The sequence below is a fragment of the Anneissia japonica genome, unplaced genomic scaffold, assembly GCF_011630105.1.
Source record: "Anneissia japonica isolate Jap-2015-1 unplaced genomic scaffold, ASM1163010v1 scaffold287922_len478547_cov175, whole genome shotgun sequence".
NCBI classification, from domain to species: domain Eukaryota; kingdom Metazoa; phylum Echinodermata; class Crinoidea; order Comatulida; family Comatulidae; genus Anneissia; species Anneissia japonica.
In genome coordinates this window covers 274,312-298,632 of record NW_022692572.1, presented here as the reverse complement: position 1 = coordinate 298,632, position 24,321 = coordinate 274,312, and the positions used below count along the sequence as shown (strand labels likewise).

Here is a 24,321-nt window from a genome sequence, read left to right as displayed (position 1 = left end):
GTCAATGGACATCCATGAAAAATATTCACACCCCAGTTATTTATACCATATTTTTTGGTCAACAAAAATATAATTATGCTTGAAATATTTCAAACTTTAATTACAGCATAATTGAAACTTCCTATGTATTGAATATGAGTACACTAAAAAGTTCCAGCTATTGATGTTTTTGGGCATGATTTGTGTGGTTGTCGAATTTAAAATACCAATTATTGAGGTCAGACAGTTGACAGTTATACAATCATTCATTTTGAAAAAGAGTGAAGTATATTGAACTGTGCAAAAAACAAGTCTCAATATTTTTGGTTAACACAAAATACAATAAATAAATGATATTAAAAGAAAAAATGCATTTTATTTTTCAAATTTCCTGCCTTGTTGGGCAGGACTTAGGCCTAGGCTTAGCTAGGCTAGGTACTTGTACTGTAGGCCCTAGGTTAAGGAAGAGGCCTAAGCCTAGGCCTAGGTATAGGCAAAAAAACAACGATTTTTCTTTTGTGTCCCAACGCCCGTACCTGACCTGTTGCACTTTTTTTTACTCAATTCTTAGGTTTAGCCTAGGCCTAGGGCCTGGCCTAAACAATACAGTATACGAACAGAAACACTGCCACTGCACTGACTGACGAACTGACTGAACTAAACTTGATACTTAGCTACAAAATTATATCTAGGCTATTATACCTAGGCTAGAATAAGTAACTAGGCGTAATGTGGAAGGCGTACATTAATGGACGAAAGGAGATTATGTTTTCTTTACTTACCACAATACTGACTGTGCATAGGCCTAGAGACCTTGGCATGTTGCGGACTCTTTCTTTTTTTCCAAATGGCAACAGAATAGGCCTAGCGGCTATCCTAGGCTAGGTTGAGTTTCAACGGAAGAACGTCAATTTAACTAGTACATAGACATTGCTACAGGTATTAACCATTTCAATAAAATATCAGTTTGCGATTATTACCCCAATTATTACTGAACAAAAGGAGGACATCACAACAACAAAGGGTGCAGCAAGCGAGAGAGATGTCGATGAAGACTGTTCCGTTAGCTTTCAAATTTCACCACCCAGTTGAGGAATGTACCATGTTTAATAGAGGGCCGGGGAAACCATTTAAGACCAGTTGAGTTATATTTCTTATTAAATGCATTTATATAAAACCTTCTGTAATTAATCATTTGTTTTGTGTAGGAAAGTATATATAATATAGCATTTCATACACTAAATAATTTACTAAATCGTGCATCTCAACTCATAAATTGGACCCCTATCACGGCCTGATCCATTGTCTGGTTATTGAAAACAATGTCTCTCTCCCATCTGGAATGATGATTAAAGTAGTTAGGTTTTAAGTTACACTAACAGTAACTTTAAAATGGTCACCATAATGGTGGTTTGGTTAATGATTTTGTAAGATTAATTAAGTATTTGTTACAAATATGTGCATTAAATTCATTTTTCATTTCAATTTTAAAATGTGGTGTAAGGCTAAGTATTTGCTGTTTTTAACATTTAATTAAATGTTTAATTTAATGTATAATTTAACTTAAATGTTTAAATTAAATGCTTAATTTAATTTAACATTTTAACTTAAAATGTGAGCATGCTAATTGATACTGTAAATTATGCATCTGTTATACATTTCCAAACAGATATTCTATAGAATTCCTATACAACTTCTCAAGCAAATGTTATAGATGTCTATAGAATTTTCTATAGAATTTCTATACAGCTTCTAAAGAGAATGTTATAGATTTCTATAAAATTTTTCCAGAAATATGAAGCATAATTATTTGCGACAAAATGATGCACATATTAAACTCTATGCATTATTTAGTTACTCAACATCAGACCATGAGCCAAAAGCAATAGTTTTATTTATTATTTTATTATTATTATTATTATTTAATAATCATGTTTCATATTCAAAACCAAGCTTCTGCAATAACACATTTATTGAAAATCCACTGTAGGTTACCAATACATAAATTGTGCAACAAACTAATTTTCTATAGAGTGAAATACAACATTCTATAGAAAATATTAAAATTCTATAGAATGCGTAAACTCTATAAAACATTTCTATAGAATTTTTTGGCCTCTATAGAGTTATATAGAACTCTATATAAAGTTCTATATAGAATTCTATAGAGCTCTATAGAACTTTTTTGTATGGGATTGAATAAAGCTACAGAAGTTGCGGCGTCTTTTTATAGGAAATATATTTCTTGGTTACTTTTGGGTACCCCAGGGTGTTAGGAGCAGTTTTCAATTAGCAGACATTTTAAAGTTGTCTCTTATACACATCTAGATGTGTATAAGAGACAGACAGAAGTTGCTGCGTCTTTTTATAGGAAATATATTTCTTGGTTACTTTTGGGTACCCCAGGGTGTTAGGAGCAGTTTTCAATTAGCACACATTTTAAAGTTGGTCACGACAACATTTTGAGAGTTTGTTGCATTCACCATCTAACCCAGTAGCCTTATTTGTTTTACATATTGAAAATTGTTTCTTTACTTCAACTTCAGAAAATATCATTTCATTTAACATAAACTTAAGTTTCTTCATTTTATTGCCAAAATCGTGGTTAATAAATTATCTAGAATAAAAGTCGTTGAGTTCATTTGAAAAATCTTTTAAACTTCTTGGCTGCCACTATAAAATTTCTCATACTTCTTTATCTACACATCCATGAACAACATTTTGACCCCACACACTTCTTCATACACATTTTATTGGTTAGTCTCTTACAGATTCCAAGAGTGGATCATAAATCAGAATCAACATACATTGACAGATCATTTACTTTTGCAGTCTGAAAAAAAGGAACATGCTGCCAGAACAAATTAGAAATGCTTGATGGTGCAAGACCTCCTTTTATGATCTGTAGCTTCCGAAGAGATATTCCTAACTGTGATTTTTTTCTATGACAGTGTTCTCCCTATTTTTATACATGAAAGAGCTAATTGAAGTTAATTTGTTTTTTTATAATGATTTATATAAATGTTCTAATTGGGTTCTTTTTTTTACACAAAATTAAGATTTTGTCCTAGATTTCTCTACAGCAATATTCTAAAGAGGAAAACATTAATTAGGTTCAATAAAAGCTGTAGTCGACAGGTTGTTTTCAGTGTTGTGAATGTTTTTATCGACAGTTTAATTGCCCAGCTGTCATTCTCAAGTTATTCAACATATTTTATTGCAAAATCATAGTTCTTGGATTGCCAGTGCATTTTAGATGCAAGTTCTCTTGAAGGAATACAGTATTTTAAAATCTGCACTCATTTCAACTGATTTATTGCTGACACAACAAAAATAACAGTACTATAGAAGTAATATTATTATTATTAAGATTTTATATAATAAATTAAATATGTTGTTAAATTTCCATTCTGAACTAGTTGGTACCAAGTAGAAGTTTAGATTTTATATAAATGTATCAATCATTTCCCAGTCATCACACCATGCGCTGGCAATTTAGGATGCTTTTTTTAAGATCAAGTACTTCATATAATTTTCTTGGGAGGCCAGATTATATTAATAAGTAATTAATAGAGTTATTATACAAAAGTTAGATTAATGCTTGAAAAAAGTTTTTGAATGCATTGATCTAACCTAAGCAATGTGCAATCCAGTCATGGAATTCAGAAACATTGGGACATTATTTAAATGAAATGTTTGAAATGGAATTTACAGCCAGGGAATGTAAAATAATTGGTGATTGAAGATGGCATGCAGTTTAACATTTTTGGAGCAAGTTAGGTAAAGGAAGATCTATATGATTCAAGTTTAGGTTAAGGCATAAGCAGAAAGCTCTGGGTTATAAAACGGTGGTGATAGATCATAGGGGAGACCGAATTCATTTGTAAGTCATTCGTCGTCTTTTAATGTTAGTTTTGATAATCAACTGCTGTAGCAGTCATCGGTTAGCTGTGTGTATGCAGATTGATGCTGCAGTACGCACTAACACACAGAGACATTGCACATTTAATTTATTCGTTCATTCATCAATTACAATCAACAATAAAATAGACAAAAAAGACATTAATATAAAATAATGAAAAGGCCAACCAAAAAAAAAAAAAAAAACTCAAAAGAGCTTGTAACTCAAAGTGTCCGAAGTAAGAAGAAAAAAGAAACTATATAATAAAATGACAAATGCCAACAACAGTGATAAATTGAATAAGGAAATAAAGTCAAACAAAAAACATACCAAAAAACACACACTCAACAGTACACACACAAAAGCAAAAATAAAAACACCAATAAGTGAATAAATAAATAAAATAAGTTAATTTCATTTTATTTCATTTATTTTCTCCAAAAAACATTACAAATTGACAAACACAAGAAAACAGAGAGCACAGGAAACAACACTCAGTTGGCCGGACAAAATTGCCAGAAAGTGAACTAAATCACCGTCTAGTGGCTCTTCCATGCCAATGAGAACAAAAATTATTAAAAAATTAAATTAGCATAAATTAAAAAATATATGTACAAAATCATCAGTGAAATCAGTCAAATTACAGTAAAATTTAAAAAAGAAGAATTGCAGCAAAAAAAAAAAAAAAAAACAATTTTTTAAAAGTTATCAATTTACAAGAGTAAAATTTGAGACAAAAAATTTAAAAAGAAATATTGCTTAGCATAGTTTCAAAATTCTGATAAAAGATTCAATTCCAAAAACAGATGTTAATCGTGTGATAAGACGTTGTGCGTATGGCGTATCACGTGAAACACACGCCCTTGTCGTTCTGCGTTGAACTTTTCAGGGGCGGATTTGGGGGGGGGGTGGAAGCCGGCAGTTGGAAAAAGAAAAAAGTGATAGCCCACAACGCCTCAAATGTTGTTTTCCGACGTCTAGAACACAAAAATTTTGTGGGGGCATGCCTTTGGACCCCTAGGGCATTGTTGTCTCGATCGACCCAAATTTCGCCCCCCCCCCCCTTTCGCCAACTATTATAGAGTGACTAATCCTGTCAAAGGCTTTACTCCAATCTAGAAAAATAATGTCGATTGGAGGATGATTACGCTCATCTAGCACTTTCGCTCACACATAATGTGCAGTGGCTAACAAGGTGGTGCAAGATCTACCTTTTACAAATCCATGTTGGAATGGAAATAAGCTGATGATCAATTAAATTATTAAGTAATTGTCTATTAACAATTTTTTCAAGCAACTTGCCAACTACAGAACATAATGAAATCGGACGATAATTACAAATTTTAGATATTTAAATATCAGATTTGTGTATTTGAATCACATTGGCCCTCTTCCACTCGGTAGGAAAAATGCTGGTTGTTAAGGACAGATTGAATAATCTGCAGAGAGGATCAGAAATAAAGATTGCTGACAGCTTTAATATAGTTGAGGTGATCCCATCTGGACCTGGGGCTTTACCTAATTTCAGATTATTAATGAGTCTTAAAATTTCTTGAGGATTTGTTTGAATTTTAGAGAGAGGAAGAGTGCCAATGTGATTCCTACAATAATTACTTAGTTTCAAGATTAAAGTTGGAGGTTAAAAAGGCTTCAGCAGTAAAATTTGACGAAAAGAAATGATTAAAATCATTGGTAATAACAATAGGATCGTCAACTAAGCATTAATTTATATTAAAAGCTTTTGCCACAGGCTTGGCTGTCTTCTTGCGTACAAACCCCCAAAAAGCTTTACCAATCATAGCATCGTTTGGCTAGTTTAGAAATATATTTATGGTAAGATTTCTGTGTTTCATTTTTTTTTTTTCATTTTTTTTATAGGCATACCAAGTATTTAAATTGTCTCTAGTTTTTGCTGCCTTGTATAATTGTTCTTTTTGTGGATACTGATTTCATTTGTATAAAGATAATCAATTATCGTTCCAACACTTGTAAGGTCATTGGAATGTCTACTCACAAAAGAGATCATTTGCATTAAGTTCAAAGTATCTATTGCACATTTTAGTTGATTAAAATGATTGTTAGGTACTTATAAGAAATATTAAAATCACCTGCTAAAATAATAGATTTATACATAAATGAATATCTTAAAATTTTATCAAAAGATTCCTGAAGTTTATCAAAGAAAGAAATGTTGGCGCTTGGAGGTCGATACAAGCAACCAATTAGGAGTTTTCCGTGTTTTGTGTGCACAACAGTCCAAAGAAGATCAAGACCATCAATTTGGAATTGTTGACTGACAATGGAAGAAGTTTGTGTTTGTCTGCAATTAGCACCCAACCTCCATGTTAGTTTCGGTCTTTGCTAAACACTGTAATCATCTGGAAAAAGCTTGGAACTATCTACGGATGAGTCAAGCCATGTTTCTGTGATGAGGAGCAAAGACGGTTCTTCAGTAAAAACCATGATTTCTAGATGGTCACGTTTATTAACTATGCTTCGAGCATTGAAATAGAGTACTTTAAGGCCCTGTAACATTGTGGCGAATAGACCTAACGTATGCCGAGCGTTCTCATTTTTTTCTCTAAGTCCTAATACGCTCAAATACACTCAATTTTTTTGGCAAAAAAATAACATTTTTGCGTGAAAGACGAACGGCCAACGAATGAGAAATGAATGCTCATCATACAACTAGCGTCCATTTAACGAATGACAGCGCGTTCACAGCGTTCGCCCAACGAATGTTCAGCGTACACAACGAATGCCCAGCAAATGTCACACATATGCCTAACGTATTGACGCCTTGTAAACGTTGATGTAGGTCGGTATACGCTGAGTGTTCTCCTGCCATTCGTTACCCATTAGTTAGACAAACGCTATGAATACGTTATGCATTTGCTATGGCAACGTTTCAGATGGGATTGGACGAACAACGGACAAACAGAAAACGTAAACCCAACGTGCGAAACGTTCAAACAACGAATGCTCACCGTATACATTAGCGTATGTAGCAGAACGTTGTTATACTATATATTTTGAACATGTCCAAAAATTAAAATCGACCTCAGCGTACCCCAACGAACAGCTAACGAATACAACGTATGCCAAACGTATTACAAACGTGTCACGAACGAATGTCAACTTGCGCGAATGTAAACCAATATTTTGATAAACATTGGCATACGTTGGTTCTATACGCTACAGTGTGACAGGGCTTTAGCCATAATTCCACGAAAAGCTGTTGGTCCAGAAATGGAATGACTGTGTCCAAATGTCGATGAAAACTTTAAGCTACTGTACGAGGAACATAATTTTGGTATGATGACAACAGAATTAAAAATGTAACATTACTAGCAACAGGATTGAACATTTGCATATTAGTGTACAAACGTTTGTCGGTACTTGGTTACAGCTTCAAGTGTAAACAAAAGCGAGTGATCAAGTGATCGAAAAATTCCCGCTAAATGACGTGGTGGTAAAAATAATGTTCTAAATCTTGAAAAAGACCAAAAAGAATGACAGTGTCAATGTAGACCACAGCATACATGTCCATGTGTGGAAACGGATTCAGAAAAATCTGGATAAAAATTCTTGTAGGCCAAGGTGAATTCACCAAGGGCATGTAGACCAGTAAAATGGGGCTCCGATTGGCAGGCGATTTGAAATTGTTTTTCGTCATTCACCTGGATGAGCAGGCCTAGCAAGATTGATAAGATTGAAATCGATACAAACTTTAAAAACTGAAACTACATCCATCCAAAATTCCAATATTGCATGATAGGCCAAGATCCGCATGGAAACGCAGAAACGATGTTGTTGTAATATATTATTTACGGGATAGTTCGACCACACCAACCGTTGATAAATAATAGTAAAAATATTGATAAAAATTATAAATAATAACATAAATAAATAGAAAAAAAAAAGAAATGATAATAATAATAATAAATAATAATAATAATTATATATATACGATGAATAAATATTTGATTGTGTTAGAAGAACATGTCGTGAGTTTGCAAACAAACCGAAAAAAAGATCAAGCAAATCATACACTAATTAAAAATAAATAAAATTGCGAGTTTCAGAGATGACGTCAGGATTGACTTATAGCCTATATTATTCAACCCTTTAACATTTTTTTCTTTTCATTAATTGTTTTCATCTCAAGAGTTTAATTTTGACAAGAATAAGTATGATAGAAATGTCATAGAATATCAACCTATAGCCTTATTTAGTAAATTATGTTTCTAATTTAGTAAATGTTTTAAATTGCCTAAAAGAGCATTGTAGTATATTTTACCCTTATATTATGATGTACCGGTACAACAACAAAAAAATTTTTAAAAAATTGAAAGGGATGTAATGGTTCAATAGTACTAACTTATATAACCATTGGAATTTGTATATCATCGATACCCCTTCACTTGTTAAATGTCTTAAACTGATTTGACAGCTTGAATAGTCAACCTGAGTATACAGAAAATATAATCATACAATTTTATAACTTTACCCTAGTCAATTGGACTTGGCCTTTCTCGCACTATGAATCAGTGATTGAAAGTTTTAAGCCAAAGTCTTGAAGTTTCTAATATCTTAATTAGCAACTTATTGGTAAACAAGTTATTAAATCATAGAGAAAGAATTTCTCTATGATCCAATCAGAAACTCTAAAAGTATGGGGTGACTTAATTGAGACACACCCCCATTACTTTGAGTATAGGCAAACACCCCACATCACTGATCCAGAGATTCAGTGATCAGACAGCAGAGAGTAGAGATTAAGAACTGACTCCACTCTGAATGGGTTCCACTCTAACATCCGAGTAACCTGGAGTCGATTGTATATTTAGAGTAGAATAGTTGATGCTGAATAAAAGTTTGCAGTATATTGGTACAAAAGAAGCGTTTATATCTCATTGAAATTTACCTCCTACCAACTACAATTTTACACTAACACCCACTTATTTCTCCCTGTATTGGTTTGTTTTATTGTTGACAAAGTTATACAATACATTTTAATGACTTAATGTGCTTTTTGATAGAACTTACAATGTAAGGCAGGCCTAAGGGATCCCAGGGTCAGGGAAAAAACAAGTAAAATCAGAAGATGAACTGCAAAGTAAATAGCCACACACAAACTTAAATGTTTTTATGGTGAAAATTTGACGTTTCCATTGTGCTTTTAAAATCATTCTTTCAGAAGGGTGTACTTCTGTTAAAGGAAGTGATAATACTACTCTTGAATTTTGAAAGGCACAGTTTTCTAGAATTAAACAACGTAATGCTATGTGTAACGAGTTCAAAAAGCATGACTATTTTTTTTTTTTTGTAATCAGAATATGTGCTTGTAAATTGTGACAAACATTTTGACAAATCAATAAGGATTCTATAAACATATTGAATGTCAAGCATTTTGTAGACAGGGATTTAACAATTATGGACATCAAAATGTACCCTGTTTTACACTGGCTAAAATGTGATAATGTGTGACTTACAGTATGTTTGTGTTTTGCTGCTGGTGCTATCTGACGAATGCTATGTGCATAGAAAATTGATGCTACTGTCCTAAGCGCCTCGAGGTTGCGAAATCGTCAGGTGCTATATAAATCCAAAATTATTATTATTAAGCATTAATAAGAATCCAAACTAGCTAGTGCACAGTGTACCCTGTTTTTCAGAACCATTCAGTTTGTAACTCAACAAGTACACCTTTTACTGTTCAATGAATATGAAGAAACGATCGAATATGTAAGTCGATTTCATTTCTTCTCAATACCCAAAAGCTCTGAACGAGTTTGCACCTGATTACTTCGTTCTTCTAATAATCCCCTTCTCCACACACCTGAAACCCTCACTAAAATGTATCTTCGAAGATCATATGCGGTATCGCCAGGATTTGACAGACGGCGGGTCCGATGTCCCCGATGTGGGGGCCGATGTCCCCTACAAAAAGTGAATGTGGTTGAGCGTCGCTCAAAATCTCTCGAATATGTTCCAGTGAGAGAAGCTCCCCCCCCCCCTGCAAAAAGTATGACAAAATACTTTGGGTTTCAAAGGCTTATTTAATAATCGGCTCCTCCGCTGGCGCCACCCCTGCACCCCTATCCAAACATTTTTTTGTTTATGTTTAGTCTGACAAGTTGCGGCTGTCAGAATGCTTCTTTTAGCCTGTTTCAAGGTATTATTTTCGCTGCTACCCTATCATCAATGAATTTATTTGAACAATCAGATCATTTGTATGACTGTATTGTCATATTTTGTCCCGTGTTCCAAAACAAGCATACATGTACTACTATACTACAGTATATACTTTCTTGAAATTTTATCAAGTCATAAGTCTTCAAAATGGTGTGTCTAATAAATTGAAAGGAAAATATTAGGGGACGAGTAAACTCATTACTGGCAATGAGAAAGTACTTTCTATTGCATCTGCCAAAGTGCGAGTTTTGCATGGATTGACATTATATATGTCATTACATATGTCATTATATATTTAGAGGGCATTAGGATAAGTTTGATCGTCGCGAATTCATTTTTAATTTGAACCGTCGATTTTCAGCTGTTTTCGCTATTTTTCCGCACATTTCTCTTCATAACTTTACTTCTACTTGTCCGCCATTGTTCTTTTATCCTATTCAAAATTTAATAACAGTTATAGTAATCTTAATTTTAATCCATAAGATTGCCAAATCTCCTCGGACTTTTTAATTTTGTAACCGTGGTTTTTCAAATTTTTCCGTGTAAAACCTACGGTTTTAGCAGAAATGTGGCGAACCACCCGAAGTTTTTAGGTAGTAGCTCCGCTGATATTGGGCTGATTTTCGGCATTGTTGCGGCAACATGTAGCTTTATTTATTAGCTACAACATATGTAAAAATCAATTTGATTGGTTTATTTTTGTAAGAATCAACCAGTAGCAAGTCAGTTTAGAAGCCAATGCTTTAGAATAGCGAACGAGTATTCAACCGTATTTTTGAGCAGAAGGAGCTTAGCTTTGGAGTTAAAATTTAGAATGTTGTTTGCATTATCTTGAAATATTATTTTGATTTTTAGTTTGTGATTGTGTAGATGAAGTATAGATACATTTTTTAATGTATTTACATAACAAATATAGTAGTTATGACAGTATATAAATGACGATATTCTGCTAGGCCCACGTATTCTCCTCGGCGAAACTCCGGTTTCAGATCTGATAATCAGACCATACCATATTCAATTGGTCATGCAAGTGCATGGTAGAAGCATCTGTAATAGGCACATTTCTACAGTGTTAAAAAAATGTATACCTAATGAAGTATAATATTAATATTACCTGTTTGTTTATTTTGAAGTACTATATGAGCCTGCACCTACATCTTTCTCTACATTCACACAAACTAAATACCCCTATTTTACAATGGTACACATCGCACGCTTCAACGACCAGTCATTGAATTGGCTTTGACACGATAAGGGGATTATCAAACCCTACGCAAAGGCAATTTTGACCAACTGAGTGATCAAACTTATCCTAATGTACCCCCACTTATGTAATATTTTGTACTGCCGGCAACAAAACTCAAACAAACATACATATTTGTACATTATCGCCTGGATGTATCTTCCCTGAACTATCAGCTGTTAAGTCTGTTGTTCCCACAATGTATAACAATTTGATGTAATAAGTGCTGGAATGTTACCCCGGTTTTGACGAGTATAGACGTCCCTCGGCAACACCCTGCGGGACTGGTATACTCCTCACTGGCAGGGAATGTGGTAAACTAGTTCTCCTCCAATATTGAGTTTGTTTGAGTAATCACACTCATTGTTTGTTGGCCTCTTATTTTGTAATCATTGCATAAGGAGAATAAATGTGCTATATAAAAATGTTACTAATCCATAAAAGTGTGGCAAAGGCCAAAATTGAATATATGTTTTCTAGTAAAATTTGACTGTTTTCTACATTCTGTTTTCTATTGTTACAGCAGGAGTGATGATTCCACCATTTTCAGAAACTGAAGACGGCTTTGAACTCCAATTTCAGGTCAACTATCTGGGTCACTTTCTACTATCGTTACTGTTATTAGATCTGTTGGTTGATTCAGGCGAGGTGAGCAAATTCTCACGAATAGTAAACATATCTTCTGTTGTTCATGTTTGTGGAGATCTTCAAGCAGACAATTTAATTAACAGGTACTGCTATTCATAAATACTAATTAATACATTTCCTTTAATTTTGAAATTGATTAAAATTGAAAGGTAATTCAGTATAAAATTATAAATGTTAAAAATAGAAGGAAATTATTAGTGGAAGCTAAACATGATTGCTGGTTTTAATTTTTTTAAATTAAAAAATCCAGGAATTTGTTACATTTTTTGGGGAGTTTTGCATTTTGGTAATTTAACAACTCACTAGTAGGATGCATGATTTTAAAAAAAATATCTAGTTGTTAGTCTGAAATGATATCAAAATTGAATTAACAAAAGGGGAGAAAAACATTAAAACTACATCACAAACACACCACAAACACATAAAAAAAATAGAATAAATCTACTATTAGTCAATGTAATATTTTTAAATACCAAGTCCATAATTTGGCAAGTTAGCCCTTTGACTCTCATATAACCACATACTGAGGCAGGTAAGGACCTGTGTAATAATAACAATAATAATATAATAATAATAATAATAATATTCCTTTGAGTAGATACCCCAAAGACCTATTGTATTGTTTTGAATTACAGAATATGTTTTCTTTTTCAACCTTTCAAAATGATACTAGTGCCATACCCATAGACTGATTTCAACCAAAGCATACAGTATACTGTAGGTCATTGGTCATTTTTGTGTCAAATGTCAAGTTTTCCTTTCAACTTTTCAAAATACTATTATACTGGTACGGTAGCGGCCAAACTCACTGACTATACTGTACCATTCCAAGTGATAAAAAAATGGTTAGCAAGAGTACTTTTTTTTTTAAACATTAACATGTAGTCTAAAGTGCTGACTGTCAGTCAGTAGCCACCACCATGTGATCCTGTATCAGTACCATGTACACTGAGGTGATCGCATAACCAATGTCACAGGTTATTTTATGACCAAAGGTTAGATTTTCAATGTGATCTAATGAAGCTCAAATTTCACTTGAATGATTCGTGCGATAGATTCTTGTTTTGGATGTCAAAGTTCAAAGTTTATTGGTCGGTGTCTGATTTTCTACATAACATTTTTCATTTAGAATAAGATTTTCAGAATGTTCTCATATAATCTCAACTTTCAGATGCATCATCTTTGTGACATTCAAAATTTAGTAGACTTTTAATATCACTTGCAATATGCTGATTATTTTAAATGCCAAGGGCTACAGTTTGTGTGTTGCACAATGTGAGCACAATGTTTTCTATCTAGTTTTACCTTTTTCCAAAGCAATTTATTGGTCAAAACAATACATTAAAATATTTAGTTTTCCATAGGATCTTAAAATACTGAATTTCCAAAAAATATCTATAGCCTCATACTAATCCGCACATTATTAGCATTGCGCATAACCATTAGATTTTCTGCCTCCTTCAGTGAAATGTTTGTAAAATGTGTATTTTCATTTAATTCAAAATTGCTGTAAAAATTTGAGCAATTAATTTAAGTGGAACATTTTGGAATTTGAATGTAATATTTTAATTACTTGTTATTTTGCTCAGTCCTCTTGGGTTTAACTGTAATATTGCCAACAAATGAATTGGTACACACAGTCACCTTGTACTTGTAGATTATATTAACTGATGATTTCTGTTTTAGAAATTTGAATTTTGTTAATATAGAAAGCAATTCAGATCTACTGTGTGAAGCAGTCATGGCCAGCTTAAAGTATTATTTGATTTTGCACACAGGCAAGTTTATTGTGCATATTCAAGCTATGCCGTTAGCAAGTTAGCCATTATTCTATCAACATATAAACTTCATCAGAAATTGGTGGCAAGAGGAAGTCATGTTACTGTTAACTGTGTCCACCCTGGTGTTGTAAATACACTGCTGTACCAGCATAGTCATTGGGCGTTGCAACCGTTCAGGAAGCTTCTTGCAATGTTACGATTCTTAAAGGTAACCTATGTTTTGTTTTTCATTCTTTCTACAATATTGCCAATCAAATTAAACGAAAATTCAATCCAATTCAGTCCTTGCAATTCAGTCCTTGGTAGATCATAGGAATTAGTTGATGATCAGATTACATACATAGGTTTAGTCAGCGAGTCATCCAGCTGTCTTTTGGACGGCTACAATTATTTAGGACGGCCAATTTTACCGTGACGGCTTGGCCTAATCAGCTCGGCCTAGCTTAATTGGGCCTGGTCTACTTTTAGCAAATTCTTTATATTCTTCAAATCTATTAAATGTTACATTAAACATTGCCAATGTACTAAAGAATCATATTTATGTTTGATAAAAATATTTTTTGATTGAATGTATGTTGTTTTCGTACCAATATCCGGTCCGAAATATAATTTTATGAAAAAACTAAATCAATAAAACCAGCAAAATGATATTGGTTTAATAATTTTTTTTAGCAAATTGAATCTGTCTTTAGCCAAAATCATTTATCCGAGCAAGGAGGGTGGAACCATAGATTGTCTCCAGAAAACCTATATTTTATGCATTATTAGCATAATTATGTATCAGAACATAAAGTCCAAACAAGGATTATTCAAAATTGGCTTGAGTCTGATCGTCTGGCAATGGGCCTAATAGTCTGTCAAGTTTTTCACCGCGATGATCAGTAACTTACAATCTGGGCCTAGGCCTAGCCTTGGGAGATTAAACCGCTAGGCCTAGGCTAGGCCTACTCTACTTCCGTCACTCTACTCTACAGTACCTACACCTTGTAACCTTGGAGGTATTATTGAGAAGAAGATCACTCGAAAAAGCTACGCGCACGCAGCGCTATACAAATGAACCAAGATCAAAGCTGCCGCAGCGCGTGAAGAACGTTTGCGCGATGCCTTTGAAGTCCCATGTGTTCCCCGCCATCAAATTTTCAGCAGGCATAGTTTACCAAAAAATTGAACATGGCGAAATGGAGAGCACCTTCTTTTCTCGATGCGCACTACATACAGTCAATCACTATGGCTGCGCAATCGTCGCATTTTGAAGCTGATACATTTATCTCTCATAAAATATCATTAAAAAGTCATTTTAGGGTTAACGAGGGTTAACTATTCGAAAAATCAATCCAAAGTCTGAGTATTTTTCAGTTTTACGCTGACTTAGCTTTATAGTCGAACTAATCAATCTTTAGACAAAATTATAATGAACACAGAAGTAATTTTAACATAAATATTTTACGGAATCCGTTCTTGAAATATACAAATAATAACATACCAAAAGTCCGAAAAAACCTAATCAGGGGAACACTGTTCATTATAAAGATATTTAATGGGTTAAAATCAAACGCTTTATTGCACAACTGCTCTGCTGGAAGCGTATAAATGCATGTCCTTGCCAAGTTGTTGCTAACGAAAAAATGCTAACAAAAAAATGTGAATTATAGGGTAATACGCCCGCGCGCGATGCAAAAGCGGGGAACCCGTGGGTTTGTCGCGTCAAGTTGCCGAGTGATCTCCTTCTCAATAATACCTCCATGGTGTACAAAGCAACCCAAGTGGTGCATTCTTAAAATAGCACACACATTTGCTTAAATGTATTTTTAATAACAGACGAGAACACAAAATCATTGATTAAATTATCAGGCCTTGATTTAGATAAGCCCCTTGCTGGAAAAACACAAACTCGGAAGTCGTTATGTACCCGACGGTTGGCTGCCTTCAGGTCTACTTTGTCGTCAGTTTGCGCCCAAATGGTACACTACCAGCTTGCCCGCTGTCATGAATATAGTACCTTTATCGTGATACATACATTACGTTACAGTACTACATTCGCCTTCATGTAGTCGTCACCATACAGCCACTGCCCTGCATCCACCATGTTGAAATAACAAATAACGAATTGCGAAGCACGCAATGATGTTTGCAGCTAGACTACTAACAACAACACAAATAAACGTCGCATGGCTATGGATTGGCGAAAAATGGAGCTCGAACGAAAACAAAAACCGATATATTTTAGCAAGTATTTGAAACCTTTAAATGATGTTAAGTAAGCCTTTTCCAAAATGGCTAAAGCAGTTGGTTACATTTTCGCCAATTCAAAATAGTTTTCGCTCATGGCGTCGGTTAGCATGAGCCCAGTAAGGGTCACCAGATGGACGATACCCATGAAAATTATCATCGCCCAACAGCACAAAAGACGACCGCTAATTTTCAGCCCTGTAGGCCTAAGAAGAATAACCTTCATTCAAAATTTAACTTCATTCAAAATTGAACACTTAGTTGGCATTGATTTGATTTTATTACCTTGTCCACAATTTTTTTGTATCGCACCATATCTTTCAAACAACTAGAAGTCAAAATATAAAAATATTTAACAAGAATGTGGATGCAAATACTATACTGTAAAACTTCAAATTGAATCCCAATGGGCTTAATCTCAAGAAGATGCCCATCTCAAATTGAAGCCCCTTTAGTTTAATAGGAAATTAGCTTCGAAAGAAAGCCCATTTTAAAAAACAATAGCCCATGGGCTTTTCCTTGTCAAGATAGCATATTCCTCTTCGAGATAGTACAGTATATACACTGTACATAAATTTCAAAGAAACAAAATAGATTAAAACATGCTTGGTTCACAGTAGTTTAGGTGATTTCATACTAGTTAATACACTCCATGATACAGATTGATGTTACAGTGTAAACATAAATGGTATAAAAGTTATGCAGCACAAATTATAAAAATATCTAATGAGTTGAATTGAGATAGTATAATGCATACTCCAAGTATCGAAATGCACGCCATTGTGTCGGGATTCATTATGTCTTCAGGAATTGAATTGAGTTTATAATTTTATAATGAGAAAAATGAAAATTTTGTTTACGATGTAATGAACAGATATGAATGATTGAAAATTCTAAATGAACAAGCTTGTTTAGTTGTTCTAACTATCGTAACATCTAAACTGAGTATACTGTAGTTCAGTATGTTGAATTAAAGGCATTGCAGCAAAGTACCAAGAACTGATGTAGTTTATTTAATTGAAAGCACTACCTTTTCACTATAATACTGTATATCTCTTGCAGATCTGTGTATGCATGTTGTATGTATTGTGTTTCTGTGTTTCTCAGTTCTTCAGAGTCTGGGCTACACAAAAAGAAAAGGCTTTAATAGCAGTTCTATTATTTAAAATAAAAATTCAATCAACATAAATCATTTTAAAATATTTAATTAAAAGGTGATAGCAAATCATGCACTGTGTGTATAATATGTTTCCCAACTACAGAATGAAAGAACTGATTCAAGTCTTGCTAGAATCTTTTGATGCTCTCTCATTGTGATCAAAGTTTCATTTAATATTTGGTGTATTTACTTACAAAGATATCTTAATTTTTTGCTGGAACATTAATAGTATCGTAAATTTAATTTGTAGGCTCAATGTATTAGTATGTGCATAGCAACCAATTAACTATATAGAACTCATGATAGTTAATGTTGCATCCACAATCAGTAATTTATGACTTTAGTGTTGACTAGCCAAATTAAACTGCCCGGAATTTCATTTGACTTATTTCATTTTGTAATTGTATCGCACAACCGTGGCTTCCAGGTAAATTGAATGTGTCAATATGATGCGGCTATGATGCTATGGCTAAGTGTATAATCTACTATATTGCTATTTGCAGCTGTTACGAAATAACATTTCTACAAATTTTCAATTGACATGACTATGAAATTGCTAATGGAATGCATAAGATAGGATGAGATAAACTTTATTGTGATAATTCAAACATGTGATGCAATTTTTTCAAAATTTAGAATACAATGGCAACAATGAAAAAAGTTAATGTGTTATAAAGATACACAAAAAAATACTGTACAAAGAATGGCATCACTTGGTCTTACACCAGAGTGGCCTTAGTCTTCCTGATTTTGCTGTGACATAGATGCTATTAGGAATTTATCGCTCGCTTTCACTCTAGTATATAAATTATTAGTTTTGATGAAAAAGAAGAATAATTCATGATCACTTTAAGAAAATAGGTTTCGTCTTTCATGTTATCTTGTTCAGTATTTATAGTTTGATACGTAATGTCAGAAATTCAGTGTTTAGATCATGTTTTACGATATGTTGCATTTAGGTACAGGGTTTGAAAGCAGAATTTCATATAATTGTTCATAACGTAAATATATTTAGGACCACTAAAATGATAGGAAACAGTGTTACTTGGTAAAGGGAAAAATACTACTACTTATTTAACACACGTAACTAGTACAATGCCACAACATCCTATCAGGTACCCATTTACATTTGAGGTATATTTATTCAAAATTCAATGTAAAAAACATACTTAAATACATACGTAAATGATAACACAAAAGAATACAGAAAATTATATACAAAATGGCATACAAAAAAGAAAAATCCAACAACAAAATGCGAGGAAACAAACCAGACAATAAAGGGAGAGGGAAGAGCACCATGACCCATTTACACTCCTGGATAGAGAGAGACAAACATAAATAAAGTGCTTCGCCCAAGGAAGGCGACTTGCACGGTGAGAGTTTTGAACCCCTGACCTCAAGGTTAGGAGTCCAAGCCACAAAAAGATAAGATAAGATAAGCTTTATTGGTATATTCACATATAAAAATACATAAACAGAAATGTTTCTTGAATCTGGCATAAACGCGTACACGTCAACACCAACAAACATCAAATTACAAAAGCAAAGAAATTGTAACGATGCGCCAACCGCTTCTACACTTTATACTAAAGAGCTGCGCATCCCCCTTCACCCTTTGGAAAGTAAAAAACAAAGAAAGAACAAAAAAGAAATAATTAATTGCCCAAAATGCCTCAGAGGTTATTTTTGGGCATAGAAAACAAAAATTCCTTGAGGGATGCCACCGGACCACCAAGGGTACTGTTTTCCTGATTGGCCCCTTTCAGCCCAAGTTAAATTATTAAAATGCAACGCACCATTCAAAAGTTACAGCCTCTTAAAGATGGTGAAGAAGGAGGTTCGATTGAGAAAATTTGGTCCTTTTTCTAGATTGAATATGAAGCATTTTTGGGGGGGCCATAGGTAATTGGAAAAAAAAAAAAATAACAGAAAATGTCTAATTTTTAAAAATGCCCTAGAACTTTTATGTGTCTATTTTTTTTTCTTGAATTGGAAAGCTGCACTGTATTAATCACCTTATTTATGGAAAATATAGTAAAAAGTGATTCTACATCAAATGATGCAAAACGATAACCGGCATGATAAAGGTGAGAGGGTATCTCCTTGATACGATGAGCAGCGTAATTAATATTGTGCTTGACAGGTTATATAATCAAAAACTGATAACCACCAATCTTAAGAAAAGTACTTGATACGTGAATTACTTAAGGACATGCACCAAAACGATATTTTCTTGTAATAATGAGTACTAAAAGCAATGTGATGAAGTATCAATGGGTTCTCCTCTTGATCCTGTACTATCTAATATTGTTATGACCGAACTAGAACAGACCATTATTCCTAATTTAGAACAATTGGGAATTATTAAGTTTTATACACTGTTTGTTGATGATACTTTAGTTCTTGCTAAGCCCTCTGATTTTGATCTCATTCTCCGATCCCTTAATTCGTTTTATTCACAACTTAAAGTTTACTTTTGAATCATTTGAAAATAGAGATTCAATACATTTTCTGGACTTGAAGTTTGACAATGGTACACACAATATTGGGATTTACCGTAAAAGTACGTACACGGGCCAATATGTTCATTTCAATAGCTTTACCCCCTGGAACCACAAAATATCATGGATACGCAGTTTGTACACACAGGCTCACAAAATATGTATTCCCGGTGATTCATTACAAAATGAACTCAAACAAATCAAACAATTTATGTCTTGGAATGGCTTCCCGTTAAGAGTTATAAATCGACTGTTTGGTAAATTATCTTAATAAGCTTGGTAATAATGTACAGAATGTTAATGACTTGGTTAAAATTCCAGTGGGTTTGCCTTATCTTGGTAAACACGGTGAATCAATTCTACTTAGGTGTCTAAAGAAAATCAAAAGAAATCTTGATAAAAATGTAAAGTTTATAACATTATGGCAGTATAAGAAAGTTAGTTATTTTAATACAGAAGTTCAGTTGTATACCACTTAAATGTCCTGGTTGCAGTAGTGAGTACATAGGCAAAACAGACAGATGTTTAATTACTAGGCTCAAAGAACATTCATCTGGACCTACTAGCGTGATCTTTGACCATGTTATATCTTGTGATTTAATTACATACTTGACTTACACAATTTACCAGATATTGATGATTATAAACCATGTAATTCGTTAGGGTTGATTTTTCATTGCACTAGGATTATTGACAGTTCTAGTAACTGGTCACATTTATTGTTTAAAGAGGCTTTCGCTATTAGACGTTTGAACCCATTACTTAACAATGGACTGAAAGCATCCAAAAAACTATCATTGTTTACTAGTTCTCACTTTCAGTTGTTTATTTCATCACATCATCAAGCTTGCTTATTGATACTTTACTTTATTACTTAATCACCAACACTTTGTTTCTCATTGGTTAATTTTCTGTAACACTTTTGGAATATATGTTTGTAATTTTGAAATCTTATTCATTCCTGATGATGATCTAATAAAAGATCAAAATATTGAATCAAAATGACTAGTCTCGCTTTATTTGGAGTATGTTTTATACTAAGTTATCTTAAACTTATATTATCAGTGGACCTACTGGTTTTTATACTGTCATTTATAAGGAAAATATACACTTTATTTTCTCTTTCAGACACCAACGCAAGGAAGTGACACACCAGTATATGTAGCACTGTCAACAGAAATTGAGGGTGTGGGAGGGCTGTATTTTGACAATTGTGTGGCAAAGAGATCCAGTACCAAATCACATGATGAGTGTCTTCAGTGTACCCTCTGGGATTGTAGTCTTGAACTGGCATCTATTAAAGAGAAGTTTTAATTTATTGATCTTCAAGTCAAGAGTTGCAACCAAATGGTCAATTTTGACTTGACCCCAATATCGACTGATCAAAGTACATTGATTTGTCTTGTTAATTGTGATGAGGTATCTGCAAGGATAACAGAATGATGTAACTGAATTAGGCCTTCATAATTGGTTATTTTTATAGTAAATTATTTATAAATGGACAATTATTATTGATCAAGTTATTACTTTACCCTGATATCGGCTGATCAAATGTTATAATTTAATATGTTTATGATGATCAGGTTCCTAAAAGTGCAAAATAAAGATATGACACTGAATTGGAAATTAAATGAGTGATTATTAACAGTAGGTTGTTATGAATTGTCGATCAAATAATATATTTCGGAAGTCAAATTCTCTGTACCTCAAAGTGCATACAAAACCTGGCCGGGGTCCACTGTTCATAAGGTCTGCTAGTTATAAATACAATTGTTTATAAGGTTCACTATTCATAATTTTTTTTAAAGTCCACTATTCATAAAGCTCATTATTTATAAGGTTTGCTAATTATAATAGAATAACAGGTTCGCTAGTCGTAATAAAGGGTTCATTACTCATAATCAAGAAAAGAGTTCGTTATTTATAATAGAAAAATAGAACCGTAGTCATAAGGTTCGCTATTCATAATTAAAAAAAAAGGTTCGCTATTCATAATAAAAAAAGAGGTTCGCTATTCATAATTAAAAAAAAATGTTCGTTATTCGTAATAAAAAAAACATTAGCTATTCATAATGAAAAAAAACGAGGTTCGCTGTTCATAATAACTAAAAGAAGTTCGCCGTTCATAATAAAAAAAAAGGGGTTCGCAATTCATAATATAAAAAAACGTTCACTAGTTAATAAATCAATAAAAAAAAAGTAAATAAATCAATAAAAAAAAATCAATAAAAATAAACAACAAAAATGGTTTACTGGTCAAGAGTGAAAGCTAGTCATACTCCTGCATTTCAATTTCACCCCCACATAACGTCACTCCCGTGCACTCAGCCCTGCACAATTTTCCCCATTAAACCACCACCTTCATTGTTATCATTCCTTGAGTTCTTTTGTTTTTAACTGTATTTTGTATTGATAGAATGAAAACTACAGTACTTGCAAGAAGAAAATATACATGTTATTCTAAAAACAAAAAAAACAAATTTATTATATTAATCAAGTGAATACAATTCTAAATACTACATAACATCATATATATGTGTATATGTATATTATTTATATATATATATATATATATATATATATATTTATATATAGTCTACAAGTCGTTGCCATCTCATTGCCTTTTTCCATTGAATAGATGTGTATAAGAGACAGGGAAAATATACACTTTATTTTCTCTTTCAGACACCAACGCAAGGAAGTGACACACCAGTATATGTAGCACTGTCAACAGAAATTGAGGGTGTGGGAGGGCTGTATTTTGACAATTGTGTGGCAAAGAGATCCAGTACCAAATCACATGATGAGTGTCTTCAGTGTACCCTCTGGGATTGTAGTCTTGAACTGGCATCTATTAAAGAGAAGTTTTAATTTATTGATCTTCAAGTCAAGAGTTGCAACCAAATGGTCAATTTTGACTTGACCCCAATATCGACTGATCAAAGTACATTGATTCATGGAGAAAATAAAATGATTGATTTGTCTTGTTAATTGTGATGAGGTATCTGCAAGGATAACAGAATGATGTAACTGAATTAGGCCTTCATAATTGGTTATTTTTATAGTAAATTATTTATAAATGGACAATTATTATTGATCAAGTTATTACTTTACCCTGATATCGGCTGATCAAATGTTATAATTTAATATGTTTATACAATAAACAGTCGGCAATAAATAAAGGAGGGTGATTAAATGAGATAAACAATATTGGAGACATGGGGATAATGATATATAATGGGAGCGAGATAATGAGTAAAACAAAGTACTTTGATATCGATACAACAACAACAGCAGCAGCAGCAGCAACAACAACAACCCAACCAACCAACAACAACCAACCAACCAACAACAACAACCAACCAACCAACAACAACAACCAACCAACAACAACAACCAACCAACCAACAACAACAAACCAACCAACAAAAACAACCAACCAACCAACAACAACCAACCAACAACAACAACCAACCAACCAACAAAAACAACCAACCAACCAACAACTAACTACAACCAACCAACACATCTAGATGTGTATAAGAGACAGACAACCAACCAACCAACCAACCAACAACAACCAACCAACCAACCAACAACAACCAACCAACCAACCAACCAACCAACAACCAACCAACAACAACAATCAACCAACCAACAACAACCAACCAACCAACAACAACCAACCAACCAACCAACAACAACAACCAACCAACCAACAACAACAAACAACCAACAACAACCAACCAACAACAACCAACCAACAACCAACCAACAACAACCAACCAACAACCAACAACAACCGACAACAACAACAACCACCAACAACAACAACAACAACCAACCACCACCAACAACCAACCACCACCATCAGCCAACCACCACCACCAACCAACCACCACCACCAACAATCCATTAACAAAAGAAACAAAAACAAAGTAAACTGGGTAAGCCTAGATACAAAAGATGCAGAAGTCAAAATTAAATATAGCATAATACAAGTGATATGGATTATAACAAGGTGTACATAAAGTAATCCATTAACAAAATAAACAAAAACAAAGTAAACTGGGTAAACCTAGATACAAAAGAGATGCAGAAGTCAAAATTAAATATAGCATAATACAAGTGATATGGATTATAACAAGGTGTACATAAAGTAATGAAACGGGAATACGGTGGTATGAAAAAAAGTCAAGTGTGTGTGAATATGTAATCGCTCAGAATACCCATGTCACGATTAAGGCCTAAAATGTGAGTATTGAATTTGATAATGAGTTTGAGCTCTGAGCGTCTTCTATGGTCAAGAGATGGAAAATTGTTAGCCAGCAGAACACATCGGATGTTGTCAATGGAGTGGCCAGGGGAGTTAAAGTGTTCGGCGACAGGGAACCCCTTGCTCTTGCTACGGACGGACTGTTTGTGGTTATTAAACCGGAGTCTAAATTTAGTTCCAGTTTTGCCTATATAAGAGCCATGATCACAGATATTGCACATGAGGAGATAAATAACGTTCGAAGAGTCACAGGTGAGGGGAGGGGGATTGATAGAAGAAGAGGTGTGTGGGAGCCTAACAACGCTGTCGGTGACGAGGTGCTTGCATACTTTACAGCGTGGTTTATTGCATTTAATATTACCATAGAAAGTCGGGTTAGGGAGTAAATTGGACGACCTGAGGA

The 24,321-nt window shown here is 33.6% G+C and overlaps 1 protein-coding gene across 6 annotated transcripts in view; it reads left to right on the top strand.

The window, feature by feature from the left end:
- LOC117100358 (dehydrogenase/reductase SDR family member on chromosome X-like) overlaps window positions 1-21,543 on the top strand; it is a 103,512-nt gene extending 81,969 nt beyond the window's left edge. For 4 of the 6 annotated variants that reach the window (XM_033240020.1, XM_033240023.1, XM_033240019.1 and 1 more), the window contains 3 exons: window positions 11,845-12,052; window positions 13,748-13,958; window positions 20,771-21,543. In XM_033240020.1, coding sequence (XP_033095911.1) covers window positions 11,853-12,052; window positions 13,748-13,958; window positions 20,771-20,956 — 597 coding nt within the window. In that variant the 5' untranslated portion in view covers window positions 11,845-11,852 and the 3' untranslated portion in view covers window positions 20,957-21,543. Of the gene's footprint in view, window positions 1-11,449; window positions 11,636-11,844; window positions 12,053-13,747; window positions 13,959-20,770 lie in introns of those variants that run through there. The other 2 variants (XM_033240024.1, XM_033240021.1) reach the window with 2 other exon arrangements.
- The last annotated feature ends 2,778 nt before the right edge of the window (window positions 21,544-24,321 follow it).